At 33.2% G+C, this 16,220-nt stretch overlaps 3 protein-coding genes across 4 annotated transcripts in view; 2 read left to right on the plus strand and 1 right to left on the minus strand.

Moving 5' to 3' along the window:
- The first annotated feature begins 417 nt into the window (after positions 1-417).
- LOC140745130 (catalase-2-like) lies at positions 418-2,378 on the plus strand. The gene is made up of 2 exons (XM_073076901.1): positions 418-573; positions 879-2,378. Exons 1-2 carry the CDS (start codon positions 418-420, stop codon positions 2,376-2,378), a joined length of 1,656 nt encoding a protein of 551 aa, XP_072933002.1.
- Positions 2,379-3,858: 1,480 nt separating this feature from the next.
- LOC140745131 (catalase-2-like) lies at positions 3,859-5,822 on the plus strand. Its single transcript, XM_073076902.1, has 2 exons — positions 3,859-4,014; positions 4,323-5,822. The coding sequence occupies exons 1-2, from the start codon at positions 3,859-3,861 to the stop codon at positions 5,820-5,822; spliced, it is 1,656 nt and encodes a 551-aa protein (XP_072933003.1).
- Positions 5,823-12,348: 6,526 nt separating this feature from the next.
- Positions 12,349-16,220, minus strand: part of Dh31 (diuretic hormone class 2) — an 82,241-nt gene continuing 78,369 nt past the window's right edge. The window contains exons 4-5 of one of the 2 annotated variants that reach the window (XM_073076259.1): positions 15,740-15,760; positions 12,349-13,582 (exon numbers count right to left, since the gene is read on the minus strand). In XM_073076259.1, coding sequence (XP_072932360.1) covers positions 13,456-13,582; positions 15,740-15,760 — 148 coding nt within the window. In that variant the 3' untranslated portion in view covers positions 12,349-13,455. The remainder of the gene's footprint in view (positions 13,583-15,739; positions 15,761-16,220) is intronic. The other variant, XM_073076260.1, reaches the window with a different exon arrangement.

Raw genomic sequence — 16,220 nt, forward strand, 5'->3', positions numbered from 1 at the left:
ATTTGAACCTCGGACCCCTCGATCGAGAGACCGAGTTTTTTAACCACTAGGCTATCACTGCTTTAAGTAAGATATTTAACAAAAAATGAATCGTACAAAAAATAGACAAGTTGTCAGTCGGTTCCGAATTAGTTTTAAATATGGAATTAATCAAAACTTTTTAAATAATTAGACCACAATTGACCAACTCTAGTATGACCTTATATTTGATTGATGCTTGTTACAAGCGTATCACTACATACTTCACGTGTGAATGGTTCTTACAATAATACAATTATGTTCGATTATAATCCATATCCTATATTTTCAATTATGCCTCCAATTAATTCTATTATCCCTCGTTTATCGAATGTACGTAAAATTGTTTATAAATATTGGTTGGTAGAGGTAAATTACAATAGGCCTCTTATAGCCAAGATGAAAAGATTAGTTGTTTGTGTTTGGTTTATATTCTTAAATCAACTAAATCAATATGGTGTCTGTGATCCCAGTATCGATATTGAAAATTTGGCCTTCCTGAACAGAACCACACCTTCGGATCGACAACTGTACGATTTCAGATTGGAGCATCCGGTATGTATAACATTGCCTACAATATAATCATAAGAATTATGAATTAGAATTTAGAAATTATCTACATTTAATAGAAAGATTGAATGATAAGATGAATGTAAGATTGAATTTTGTTATATTTTAAGCCTGTTTTCGTCTTTTTTACCTTCTTTTTAGTTATAATGGTAAAAAACGAACAGTATGAGCATAGTAAAATTCACCATTGTTTGAGAATTTCTTATTTTTTGTAAGAATGATTATTAAGTTCGTAAGAAAAATAACAGAAGAAGAAAATTTCACTTTTTCATTTTCAATATTTTCCTTAGGAACCCATAGGAATAACGACAACCAGCTCAGGTTTACCCGTGGAGATACGAGACACAACTGCTTTGAACATGAATCAATATAAGAATCAGTTCCATGTAGATTTAATGACTGATTTCACTAACCCTAGAATACCTGAAAGAGTTGTCCATGCCAAAGGCACCGGAGCGTGGGGTTATTTCGAAGTTTTACACGATGTCTCGAAATATACAACCGCTGATATTTTCAATGGAATCGGTAAGAAAACTCCAGCGTTTGTCCGATTCTCTCAAGCCATCCAAAGTCTCGGTGGATATGACACTGGCAGGGAACAAAAAGCTTTATCTGTCAAATTCTTTACAAGAGAAGGAAATTTGGATTTCTTGAGCCTGCATACACCAGTTTATTTCTACAAAGATGCTATCAACTTTGAGCCATTTGGAGCTGTAATTAAAAGAAATCCTAAAACATTCCGTAGAGATTTCACAGCGTTTTGGGACTTTATTTCACAGAAACCAGAAACGTTACACGCCACATTTTGGCTGATGTCAGATTATGGTCTTCCCAATGGATACAGAAAAGCTGACTACTTTCCAATTCAAACATATGAAATTCGTAATAAACACGGTGACAGGCATTTTGTTAGGTTCAATTTTAGAACTTGCCAAGGTATAGAAAATCTCCCGGATTCCGAAGCGAATTTAATAATCCCAAGAGATCCAGATTATTTCAACAGAGATCTCTATGATTCTATTGAAGATAAAAACTATCCTTCTTGGGATTTAGAAATGGATGTTTTATCTTATGATGATGTCCGACGTGTTAATTACGATCCATTCGACGTTACCAGGCTATGGAAAAGAGGAACCTATCACACTATACAAATTGGACGATTAACTTTAAATAGAAATCCAGATAACTTCTTCAGAGATGTTGAATTAGCTGCATTAAATCCTTCGAATTTAGTACCTGGTATTCCTGGACCAATCGATTCCATGTTTAGGGCTCGACGATTTGCATACAGGCAAACACAAATTCATCGTCTGGGTATAAATCATAACAGGATACATGTGAATACTCCACTTTATAGAAAGGAATATAACCGAGATGGAAAACCGCCTGTTTTGGAAAATATGAAAGATGCACCAATGTATTTCCCAAATTCATTTAATGGTCCTGTATGGTATGTTGATGAATCGCGTCCAAAAGACAGTCTCAGTTTATTGCAGTCTAAAGCTGTCGATCTTGAAGTGCCCGCTGAGTTTTATCATAATTACGTTGTAACGGAGGGCCAAAAAGGTAGATTTGTTAATAACACAATTGCGTTACTTTTGCCAGTGGCACCTTATATACAGAGAAGGGTGATCAGACTGTTCACACTGGTTGATCCTGATCTTGGTAGAAGATTGACGAGAAGTTTGCTGCAAGCTGAACAATCTCCCGGCTTTGCGCCGCCACGAGTCCTAATACCACCAAAGAAGCACTATTATTCTTCTGAATATAATATGAAGTTACACGGATAAAAGATGGGTTTTATCTAAATGACTTCAAGATAAAGTGTATTTATAACGTTGTTTTCTTGTCGTATGATTCAATAAATTTTCAACCAACTTTAGTTTAATTTGTTCCTGCAAATATTCAGTGTTTTATTATTTTTTGTTTGTCTTTACCTAATATTAACATAAATGATGCCATGTGGTTATGACTACATTACCTTGAAAATTGATGATGCCTCCAATTATTACATAACTCTAAGGTCTAAGGGTAATTTTAATTTTAAACTACCCCATTATAACTAAAATAAGGCTATGCGACTAATACTGCTGTATGGCATTATATACACACATATGTATCATACATACATTCATGTCGTTAACTCGTTACATTAAGTATTTATTTTATTTTTAAGTATTTATTAATTTTACAGTTTGAACAAAAAAGGGGTTATTTGTAAGAAATAGGTAGTCTATCCATTAATCTGTTCTTAAAAGTCAACTATTGAAAATAGAACTAACCCATTCGCAATCACTTTAGTTGACTTGAATATTAAAAATTGCTTATGAACCACACATATATAATAATCGTTAGAATTTTGTCTTATTTACTTTAACTGAAGCAATAAGTTCAAATCATACTAGATAATTAGCAAGCAATTTATTTAATACAAGCTTATTTGTTATGTTTTATAAGTACTTATTGGATTTACGCAATGCAATTAAAATTTTCATAAAATAATTGAAAATTGAAAATATTGAACCCGACAATATCACTGAACCTTTTATTTAAATTTAAATATACACATTAGCTAATTAAATTTAAGTTAGATCATCATCATCATCAACCCATTACTGTCGCACTGTTGGGCACGGGTGTCCTCTCATAATGAGAAGAATTAGGCCATAGTCCACCGCGCTGGCCAAGTGCGTTTTGATAGACTTGACATACCTTTGAGATTTTTTTTTATAAGTCTATCAGGTATGCAGGTTTCCTCATGGTGTTCTCCTTCACCGTTTAGCAAGAGATAAATAATTACTAATTCGCACATAACTTTGAAAAATCAGAGGTGCGTGCCCGGGATTTGAACCTCGGACCCCTCGATCGAGAGACCGAGTTTTTTAACCACTAGGCTATCACTGCTTTAAGTAAGATATTTAACAAAAAATGAATCCTAAAAAAAATAGACAAGTTGTCAGTCGGTTCCGAATTACTTTTAAATATGGAATTAATCAAAACTTTTTAAATAATTAGACCATAATTGACCAACAACTCTAGTATGACCTTATATTTGATTGATGCTTGTTACAAGCGTATCACTACATACTTCACGTCTGAATGGTTCTTACAATAATACAATTATGTTCGATTATAATCCATATCCTATATTTTCAATTACGCCTCCAATTAATTCTATTATCCCTCGTTTATGTTATGTACAACGTACGTAAACTTGTATATAAATATTGACTGGTACAGTTAAATTACAATAGGCCTCTTGTAGCCAAGATGAAAAGATTAGTTGTTTGTGTCTGGTTTATATTCATAAATCAACTAAATCAATATGGTGTCTGTGATCCCAGTATCGATATTGAAAATTTGGCCTTCCTGAACAGAACCACACCTTCGGATCGACAACTGTACGATTTCAGATTGGAGCATCCGGTATGTACAACATTGCCTGCAATAGAATCATAAGAATTATGAATTAGAATTTAGAAATTATCTACATTTAATAGAAAGATCGAATGATAAGATAAATGAAAGATTGAATTTTGTTATATTTTGGGCCTATTTTCGTATTTTTTACCTTCTTTTTAGTTATAATGGTAAAAAAACGAACAGTATGAGCATAGTAAAATTCACCATTGTTTGAGAATTTCTTATTTTTTGTAAAAATGATTATTAAGTTCGTAAGAAAAATAAAAGAAGAAGAAAATTACACTTCTTTACATTTTCAACTTTTTCCTTAGGAACCCATAGGGATAACAACAACCAGCTCAGGTTTACCCGTGGAGATACGAGACACAACTGCTTTGAATATGAATCAATATAAGAATCAGTTCCATGTAGATTTAATGACTGATTTCACTAACCCAAGAATACCTGAAAGAGTTGTCCATGCCAAAGGCACCGGAGCGTGGGGATACTTCGAAGTTTTACACGACGTATCGAAATATACAACCGCTGATATTTTCAATGGAATCGGTAAGAAAACTCCAGCGTTTGTCCGATTCTCTCAAGCCATCCAAAATCTCGGTGGATATGACACTGGCAGGGAACAAAAAGCTTTATCTGTCAAATTCTTTACGAGAGAAGGAAATTTGGATTTCTTGAGCCTGCATACACCAGTTTATTTCTACAAAGATGCTATCAACTTTGAGCCATTTGCAGCTGTAATTAAAAGAAATCCTAAAACATTCCGTAGAGATTTCACAGCGTTGTGGGACTTTATATCAAAGAAGCCAGAAACGTTACACGCCACATTTTGGCTGTTGTCAGATTATGGTCTTCCCAATGGATACAGAAAAGCTGACTATTTTCCAATTCAAACATATGAAATTCGTAATAAACACGGTGACAGGCATTTTGTTAGGTTCAATTTTAGAACTTGCCAAGGTATAGAAAATCTGTCGGATTCTGAAGCGAATTTAATAATCCCAAGAGATCCAGATTATTACAACAGAGATCTCTATGATTCTATTGAAGAGAAAAACTATCCTTCTTGGGATTTAGAAATGGATGTTTTATCTTATGATGATGTCAGACGTGTTAATTATGATCCATTTGACGTTACCAGGCTATGGAAAAGAGGAACCTATCACACTATACAAATTGGACGATTAACTTTAAATAGAAATCCAGATAACTTCTTCAGAGATGTTGAATTAGCTGCATTAAATCCTTCGAATTTAGTACCTGGTATTCCTGGACCAATCGATTCCATGTTCAGGGCTCGACGATTTGCATACAGGCAAACACAAATTCATCGTCTGGGTATAAATCATAACAGGATACATGTGAATACTCCACTTTATAGAGAGGAATATAACCGAGATGGAAAACCACCTGTTTTGGAAAATATGAAAGATGCACCAATGTATTTCCCAAATTCATTTAATGGTCCTGTATGGTATGTTGATGAATCGCGTCCAAAAGACAGTCTCAGTTTATTGCAGTCTAAAGCTGTTGATCTTGAAGTGCCTGCTGAGTTTTATCATAATTATGTTGTAACGGAGGATCAAAAAGGTAGATTTGTAAATAACACCATTGCATTTCTTTTGCCAGTGGCACCTTATATACAGAGAAGGGCGATCAGACTGTTCACACTGGTTGATCCTGATCTTGGTAGAAGATTGACGAGAAGTTTGCTGCAAGCTGAACAATCTCCCGGCTTTGCTCCGCCACGAGTCCTAATACCACCAAAGAAGCACTATTATTCATCTGAATATAATATGAAGTTACACGGATAAACGATGGATTTTATCTAAATGACTTCAAGATAAACTATATTTATGACATTGTTTTCTTGTCGTATGATTCAATAAATTTAGTACTAACTTTCGTTTAATTTGTTCCTGGATATATTATTTTTTGTTTGTCTTTACCTAATGTATACATAAATGATGCTACGGTGGTTATAGCTTGTTATACCTGTTATTCCTTATGTATTTCCTACCTTGAAAACTGAAGATGCCTCTAGTTGTTACATAAGGTCTAAGGGTAATTTTAAGTTTTAAACTACATCATTAGAACTTAAACATAGCTATGCGACTAAAGCTTCTGTATAGCATTATCCGTAACGATACGATAATGTTACTATCAAACACTAAATAATTTTAAAAATTTGAAACAAAGACATTTAGCCTTTGGCTGTGCGTGTTAACAACCTTTGTAGGTGCTGCCATATCAATATAGTTGCTTATGTTTCTTTGACAACACCCATGTAAACTAATTCCAAGGATGAGCCTATGAACCTGGAATGGTGGTTCTATTAGTGATGTCAATTGATATTCTAGTAGTTAAAAAAAGTTGACGGTAAAGGAAAATATTGTGAGGAAACCTACATGCTAAGAATATTTATAATAAAATAGGTCCGAAGATGTGTGCAGTCTACCAACTTGGCCAACGCGGTGGACTATATCGTAAGCCCCTCTCTGAGAGGAAACCCGTAGTATTGTAACGCGATGATCACTGATCACACACAGAAATGAGGAGTAGGTAAGCCATGTTACTGTTATATTACTTCTTTTTCTATATAGTGTATTTTGACTTGAATTTTAGCTTCATATGATTATAATATAATTAACTTAATTATTCACTAAAATTCTTATTATATCTTTCCGGTACAAAGTATATCTCCGCTTCCGTTTCATTGCGTGATCGCAGTTATCTTTTGCAATTAGTACTTGGTAATTTTTTTGTTGATACCTTAAATTGGTAACCGGATATAATTACGCTTTTAAATTCGATGAGCCAGTTCCTTGTTATAATTATATTATTGCGATAATCGGCTGCCTGAATTTAAACGCCCCAGTTTCGATCAATTACGATTATTGTTTGTAACTAATTATATTAATTTGTTTTCAATGTCTTAATTTCAGGCACCTAATGTTTATCATTTATTTGATTTTATTCATTGACGAGTTTCGTTAAAACACGGTGAATTTAATAAAACGCTCCCTATAGCGCCATCTTTCGAATCTTTTTTGAACTAAATTAGTACGTACATTTTACTTAATACTGACATCTAGGCGATTTTGCTCTATTCATTTTACAAAGTTGCTAACTATGGTGTTATATTGTTGTGTTGGTAGATAGGTGGCAGCACTTTCCAAGGAATTTGACAAAATGCTGCGATGATTAGTTTTCTTTGAAAAGTGCTTCCATCTGTGTCTTTCTTTTAGAACTAATATGTATGGAAGTGAGTAAATTCTCTACGGCAGCATTTTCGTGAAAGTTTAGTATAAACACGTAAGATGTCGCCATTTGTCATTTTTAAACAGTATTTTGATCTTGATGTACCATCCTATCTCCCTATACCAAGGGGATAGTAAAAAACTGATCAATGGGTCAGAAGTGTCAATTTCAGAATTCTTATAATAATAATAAGTTAATCAAAGTATTATTATGTTGAAATTACTATTTTATTATCAGTGTATTTGATTAAATAATTATGATATATTTTGAGTTTAAAGACTAGAATATAATAATTTTTAGTTAGATGACGTTTCTCAGCAAAAAAATAATTATAGTAATGCAATCTATATATATAAAAGCGAAAAGATACTCACGTTCAAAACGTATTAATCAAGGTTTTGACTAAACTACTGAAGCTACAATCATGAAATTTAGAATATAGCTTTATTATATAATGTAGATGCGCACTAAGAACGGATTTTTTGATATTCCACCGTTAAGGGGGTTAAATAAGGGTTGAAAGTTAGTATGAAAGTCCGTCAGTTTTAAAGCAAACTGGATGAAAATTGGTATTTAGCTTTCTGATTTAAAGTAATAAAAATCTAATCTAAGGGTTTTTCCAAAATCAACCCTAAAGGTGGTTAAATAGGGGTTGACAGCTTATTTAAATATTTGCCATTTTGAAAGCCAGCACTATGAAAGTTAGCCATTGCTTTACTGGTTAGATATAATAGAACTTTAGTTCTACCGTTTTTAGGAAATCAACCCCTATGTGGGTTAAATAAGGGTTGTAAGTTTGTATGGAATTCCCCCAGTTTTGATGTAAACGCTATGAAAATCGGTATTTGGGTTTTCGATTAAAAATAATTAAATACCTATTTCACCATTTTTGGCAAATCAACCCTTAAGTTGGTAAAATAAGGGTTGACAGCTTATTTTAAAATTTGCCAATTTGAAAGCCAGAACTATGAAAGCTAGCCATTGCTCTACTGGTTAGATATAGTGGAACTTTAATTTTACTGTTTATGGAAAATCAACCCTTATGTGGGTTTAATAAGGGTTGTAAGTTTGTACGAAAATCCCCCAGTTTTGATTAATCTCTATGAAAATCTGTATTTAGCTTTTCGGTAGAAAATAATTAAACACCTATTTCATTGTTTTTTGGAAAATCAACCCTTAAGTTGGTAAATTAGGAGTTGACAGCTTATTTTAAAATTTGCCAATTTGAAAGCCAACACTACGAAAGTTAGTCATTGACTTACTAATTCGATATAGTGGAACTTTAATTCTACCGTTTTTGGAAAATCGACCCATATGGGTTAAATAAGGGTTGTTAGTCTGTATGCAAGTCCCTCAGTTTTGATGTAAACTGTATGAAAATCGGTATTTGAGTTTTCGATAGAAAATAATTAAATACCTATTTCACCATTTTTGGAAAATCAACCCTTAAGTTGGTAAAAAAAAGGTTGACAGCTTATTTTAAAATTTGTCAATTTGAAAGCCAGCACTATGAAAGTTCGCCATTACCTCACTGGTTAGATATAGTGGCACTTTAATTCTACTGTTTTTGGAAAATTCACCCTTATGTGGGTTAAATAAGGGTTGTAAGTTTGTATGAGAGTCTCCCAGTTTTAATGTACACTGTATAAAAATCGGTATTTGGGTTTTCGATAGAAAATAATTAAACACTTATTTCATCATTTTTGGAAAATCATCCCTTAAGGTCGTTAAATGGGGGTTGGAATTTTATTTCAAACTCCGTAAATTCGGAAGCAAGGACTATAAAAAATTGCATTTCGCTTTCCTGTTGGAAATAATAGAACTTTTTTAACACCACTTATGGAAAATCTACCCTTAAGAGGGTAAAATAGGGGTTGAAAGTTTGTTGGGAAGTCCGCAGATTTTGAAACAAAGTCTATGAAAATTGGTATTCAGCTTTCTGATTGAAAATAATAGTACACCTACTTTACCGTTTTTGAAAAATCAACCCTTAAGTTTGATTAATAGGGAATAGAACTTTTTTTTAAAATCCGTTAATTTGGAAACAAGGATTGTAAAAATTATAGCATTTAGCTTTCTGGTTCGAAATAATAGAGCTTCTTTAACACCATTTATGGAAAATCTACCCTTAAGAAGCTAAAATAGGGGTGGAAACTTCGCTTAGAAGTCCGCAGCTTTTAAGCAAAGTCTATGAAAATTGTTATTTGGCTTTCTGATTGAAAATAATAGGACACCTATTTCACAGTTTTTGGAAAATCAACCGTTAAGGTTGTTTTGTAGGGGATGGAATTTTAATTTAAAATCCGATTATTTGGAAACAAGGACTGTAAAAATAGGATTTAGCTTTCTGGTACGAAATAATAGATCTTCTTTAACAACGTCTATGGAAAATCTACCCTTAAGAGGATAAAATAGGGGTAGAAACTTCGTTTAGAAACTCGCAGATTTTAGAGCAAAGTCTATGTAATTTAGTATTCTGCTTTCTGATTGATTTTTTACCGTATTTGAAAAATTAACCCTTAAGGATGTTTAATAGGGGATGGAAATTTATTTTAAAAACCGTTAATTTGGAAGCAAGGACTGTAAAAAATGGCAATTGGCTTTCTGGTTAGGAATGATAGAACTTTTTTAACACCATTTATGGAAAATCTACACGTAAGAGAATATAATAGGGGTAGTAACTTCGTTTACAAGGTCACTGCAACATAATCCGTTAATTTGGAAGCTACTACTATGAAAAATTATCATAGGACTTAATGAAGCAAAAGAAACAGTGACTCAGAGTCACTATTTTTTTTAGATCAACCCTTAAGACGGCTATAAAAGGGTGTATGCATTATGCCTTTCGTTTTACAAATCTGTTTCAGCATTTTTAGCAACTCAACAATCAAACCCATTAGGGTACTATAAGTAAAGAAAGTTTCTTTAAAATTAAATTTTATTGAAGTTACTTCCTTTGGCGTGTCTGGAAAAAGAACAGAGTGCAGAGAGGTTTAGTGTAGGGCGAAATTTCATGGGCCGTCGTAACATATATTTTAACATGGGAATGTATTGCGCGTGCTGAAGTGCAGAACAGCGGTTTTTTAGGGTTCCGTACCTAAAGGATAAAAACGGAACCCTATTACTAAGACTTCGTTGTTTGTCCGTCTGTCCGTGTGTCACAGGGCTCTATCTCTGGAACCGTAATAGACATTTGAAATTTTTAAAGAGGATGCATGACGGTGGCTGCTATAACAACAAATACTAAAAATAAAAAAAGTTGAAAACAAAAAGGGGTCCCCATACAACAAACTGCTATTCGTTATTTTTCAACTAACTTTTGAACCGTTAGAGGTGGACAGTTCAAATTTCCACAACGTGTGTACTTTAATGGCTGCTATATTAAATACTAGAAATTAAAAAAAAAAATGTTGGTTGTACTGAATCCTCCAGTTGCGGGTTTGACTTGCACTTGGCCAATTATTAGTAACGCGCAGACCCGCGGGCCACAAGGGAAAGTCGCGGGCCACACACCACCCGTGGGTGTCGGGTTGCCGACCGCTGGTGTTGAATATTAGCTTTCAGAAATTTGCTGATAAAGTATTTATTGATGATAGGATGTTTTTGAAATTCTACTAAGGAGGTAAAAGAAGTGTTATATGTATACGGGAATCTTTTAGGTTCGAACTTAGAAACGTGAAATTTTAGATAACGTCTGTTCAGACAAATGCACGACAACGTGGACGGGTGCAAATTTTATATATGATAATGCGTAAGTTTATTCAAATTGGCCTACATTTTGGTATACTGATTAGGTACGTCGCAACTACTTTGGACACACTGCGTGCCAACATTTTGTCCTGTCGTCGGGTATGGTTGTGGTTATGCGTGGTTTAGATGGTGATGTGATGTGATGTTGGATTAAAATTTTGGGCTAGAACAGGGCTAAAGTATCCCCTGCCTGTCGTACGAGACTAAAGGGGGACTTCTGGAGTTGCGGGCGGCAAGAATGGGAGCTCTAACCGCCCAGCCAGAGATCCTGGACAGAACCACTGTATGTAAGGCCCCATATAACATGGACTATTGATTGATTCCTATGAAATAGTGTAAATAATAATTATTGTATCCTACATGAAACTTATATTTTAAAGAAAGTTTCATTACAGTCCTGTAATTAGAGTTTTAGTGTATGTTTCTGAAAAAAGCTTGACCAATTTAGGTACACAGTGACGAACAAAAAAGCTTTTATTAATTAAATATTAATGCTACTTTATCGTTAAAATTGTTAAAGGTACAAAGTTACAGTTATTTGTATGTCATATCATATTTTTTTACGCGGGCGAAGCCGCGGGTTCTGCTAGTTGTTCTATAAAGTGTAGAGAGCACTGAATTACGTAATAAAAATATAATATATAACCCTTAACGCATATTATGGTAGTGGAACTGCCATTTCACGTTGACGCTCTAAATGTTACGAGTTGATATCTAATACTGACTATTTTTTAAGGCATAATTCTAGGGCGCATCAGGGAAAGATGAAAGTGATTTTTTCACGAGAAAATGAAGATTTCAATGCCCTCTGATAACGATACAATGTTCTACATGCGGGTATCGATCTTATACTTATAGGTACAAATTGAATATTTCATATTGTGAATATGATTATTCAAAATACTTAACCTTATTAGGTTACTTATACTTGAACTAATAAGGTAAAGTATATGAATATTAATATTTAATTTATATCGTTTTTTCTAAGTCTTAACTGTGTACTTTTAAGTGTGTGTATCATAAGTGTTTACTAAGCAATAATTATGGACTTAGTAAATACGTCTTTACGTTACTACTAATAAAAAAAACTTCTGACAAGTAAGTACGTAAGTAAATTTAAAGTATGATTTTCTCCAAAATTCAGTTTGCTTACGAAAGTTTTGTTTAAGTAACTTTATCTCTTGTATTTTATAATAATCGGAATTTCTGCATCCAACTACAAAATAATATGAATGATAGTCTAACTAACTTAATATATCTAATATAAAAAGCAGGATTTTCTCAAGGAAGCTAGGGAAAATCAATGAACACTGTTTACTGCTTGTAAGTATCTATTAAACTCCAATAGAATTTGACACAGAAGAGCAACATAAACGGCAAAGTTAATATGAATATCTCTTTATTTATTAACAATAAACTCTAGACAGGAGGTATTTATCACTTAATGTAACACTATTATCTAATTGCCACATACATTTATAGGAATAGTAAGATTAACTCCGTATACAAAATAACATTAGCTGTAAAGATAAGCGATCAAGTCATGCCAAAACATTACAAGGTTTGAGTGAAGAAATATAATACTTAGGAAATACTGATCAATAGTTAGAAGTATGTAATGAAGTAGGCTTTTACACAAGAACCCAAAATGAAAAAGAAGATCTAAGCTTATATTAAAGTGACTAGAAGTAACAAGATATAAGAAACAAAATTTCAAATACAATATTTTACAAAATTAAAACGTTATATTGAAAGTACTAAATTCGTATCAGAAGCAGAATAAGGAACGCCTTCTAAATATTATCGGCATTTTCAACATAAAGGGGATTGATTGCTTTGAATGGCAACAACAGAAATTAATTCAGAAACCGTTTACGCCTCCGATGAAGAGGGTAACGAGAAAGGGAATTTAAGTACAATATTTTAATCGACATTTACGATAAATCAGACTCACATTAGCGAAGGAAAGTTAGATTTCAGTCACTGCTACTACATTTTGTTTATCCAAGTGACGCAACATATAAAGTAATGGATATAAACATAAGAATAGACTGTTAAGGAACTATCAATCCTAAAACAACGTATAAAATGTTAAGGTTAAAGTAATAATAAGCATTTATGGAAGTAAGTCAGAAGACGAATAGGAATTTGCGTCACCTGAACAAAACACTAATAAATATTAACAATCATAGAATAATTTAGAATCTACAGTAACTTTAGGACGACTAGAGGAATGATAAAGCTGATAAATTGAAATCTTTATCTACAAACTCTAATTATAGGCCATATTATATAATAGTAAATAGATTTGTTGAAGCTTAATGAGACTAAATTAATGTGGACTTTGGCTTGAGGATACATGTTCGTTATTGACCAGCCGATGGGTGACTAGTATCGTTAGTGGACAATCTGTAGGGGAGTGTAGTCCACGTTGATTTACAGAGCTCGTCGCCTCCTGCCTGGGCCACCGGCGAAGTTGGCGGCTTGCATGGCCATCAGATGCTTGGCGTGGACAGCTCCGGAGTAACCACGGCTGAGGCCGAGATCAAGGGCACGCTTCTCGCTGTGAAGAAATTTTCATTACATGTTATCTTATGGTTAAATCTGAATTTTGTATAGGACTTTATATAGACACTATCTATATAAGCGAAGCGACATTAAAAATTTAAGATGTAAAAATTGGGATAACAACCATTATTAATAATTAATCTATCTAATTATTTGCCAGCCAATACCTCACGATTGACAATTTATGCAATTTGGTATTGACAAAATGCGATCCGTGGTACGAGTAGGTCTAAAAGTAGAAAAATTGATTATAAATAACGATACAGTAACTTAACTGCGTGTGGTACCGGAATTTGGTAACGCATTTGATCCTTCTTAATAGTTACTTATTATGTTTAGGATATGGATTATATTTCATCTACTAGTTATTGTAAAATACAGTAGAATTTCAAATAGCGGGAATTTAAGCATATAACGATAAGATACGTAACGCCCATATATTTAAGCGTACCAAACTTCGATCTATGCAAAACTTTGCGTAACTTAAGCAGGAGGTACAAAGCGTTTTATTTTGGCGAATCTACCTACTAAACTACTTTAAGGATCTTTGTTCTTGCGAGGTCTACGCACTGAGGATTTGGAAATTTACATAACATTGTCGCGTTAGTTTGATTTGCATTAGCCTCTTTCAATACGACTTTGAATAAACTTTCATATACTTATACATTTTTTATAACAGCAACTTAGAAGGGATTTTGATGATTTTGTCTTTTTTTAACCATTTTCTTTCAAAATAAATGAAGTAAATAGTCAGCCAGGTTACACTAAACGTAATTATAATCACCATATTTTTATAACTAATCATATTTGCATTTTTATCTTGAGGATGAAAATAAGACTGACTGTAGTCTCCAAAAATCTCTTTTTTACCATTTATCATTCTTATCGCCTTGTCGACTACAGTTATTATTTAGTAGATTTATAAGTTTAATCGCAAAATAAGCGTGGAACTCATCCCGGTCCCATGAAATTCTGCCTTCAAATTAATAGTAGCTCGACAACGTTGTCTGTCTTCATAAAATTGTTACACACACTAACAGCCTAAACGCAAACAAATGCGTGGTTTAAAAGCGTTGCAGTGTTATTTTAGTGGGTCTCTAAAAATCTATTTACTGTTAATAGTTTCGTAAAGTAAAATGTAGGACATATTTTGACCATTTGCCGTCAGTTGAAAACTCTCGACAAATTGACGAAATTCATGCCCGTTTTTTAAAATTTGATAACGTTTTAAATTTTGAAATTATTTTGATTTCTTCCATCTAAATTGTAAACGTCTAGCATCCGTTATGTAATGTGTGGTATGAAATGTTTATAGGTGCGAAATATGTAGGAATTCCCGAATTCTTTTAGTTAGATTTTTGTTCTGTAATTTTCTGCCCAAATTTTGAATTTACGCGATATTTAGAATCCATGCCTTTTGAAATTCTGAAAGCTGATTAAACTACTGGATACATTAATTAAGCAGAACGTGCTTTGTCTTAGAAACTACGCTTCTAAATAAAATAATAAAGTAAATAACAACAATAATAGCTGCAATTAACAAAACGAAAACCATTAATTTGCATCCATTAAAAACTTTAATGATATTTCTTTTAATTTCTTGACAAAGACTTCAATTTTCTCAATTATCAATTATATAAAGCAAGAGTTATTCTAAATTAAAACTAAATAATAACAATCGCTGTAAAGAAGAAAACTTCAAAGTTTAGAATGGATGCCAGATAGCATAATAATAATAGTATGATGCTAGTTCACAACTAAAACATCTAATGCGGGTTACACACAGTCCATCCGTCTGAACATTTATCAAAACGACTATACATATTTATTTTAGTAGCAAACGAATATGCAGTCCAATTGATCGAAGGGGCTACTGCTACCCGTGGACATCTGTAATCAACTACAGATCAGATTAAATTCCTACCTGAGGTTGGCCACAGATGCGTGCCAAACCTGAGTAAGATGGAATGTATCGGATATTCATATGACGATAAAGTACGAAACAAGTGTGCAAATTCTGAGACAATTGCTAAGTAGGATAAATTAACTAAGTAGGACAATTGAGAAGTAAGGTATTAATATATGGAAATATTCACAAACGTTCAGACGGCATGGACAGTGTACAGGGGGCTTTACGGCATTTCAAACGTACCTAGTAATGCCATCGTTATAGCTGTAAAAGATAAAGTGTGTTAAAATGCAAGACCAAAAATCATTACAATTTTAAATAATATCGGTTTTGGGACTTAAATACATGCAAAAATATATTACATGTTGTATACAATTTTGGTGCAAAATGACATCGTGTATATGCCTTATAATATTTGTAACAAATTCATTTATTTGGTTGTTTCTAATAAATAATGAGTATCTATATTCCTTATAAATTATGGTATTGGCAATTTTCTGCCGCCCATAGACATCTGTAACCCTAAAAAATCTGAGGTAGCCACAGAGTCATTGTTACCTTTTACATCTGAGTTGGTACTCGGATAAGCACTTCCCTCTTACCACACCCTTTAAGCTGGAATGCAATAAAGCTTAACACTGCTGTTATTAATAATAGGTGTGGCGGTGGTACTTCCGGAGTCGAACCAATAGGGATATAATACCGAAAAGATATAAAAACTTAA

This window comes from Epargyreus clarus, unplaced genomic scaffold (assembly GCF_041222505.1).
Source record: "Epargyreus clarus isolate Ecla_fem2 unplaced genomic scaffold, WU_Ecla_fem_2.2 ptg000009l, whole genome shotgun sequence".
Taxonomy (NCBI): Eukaryota; Metazoa; Arthropoda; class Insecta; order Lepidoptera; family Hesperiidae; genus Epargyreus; species Epargyreus clarus.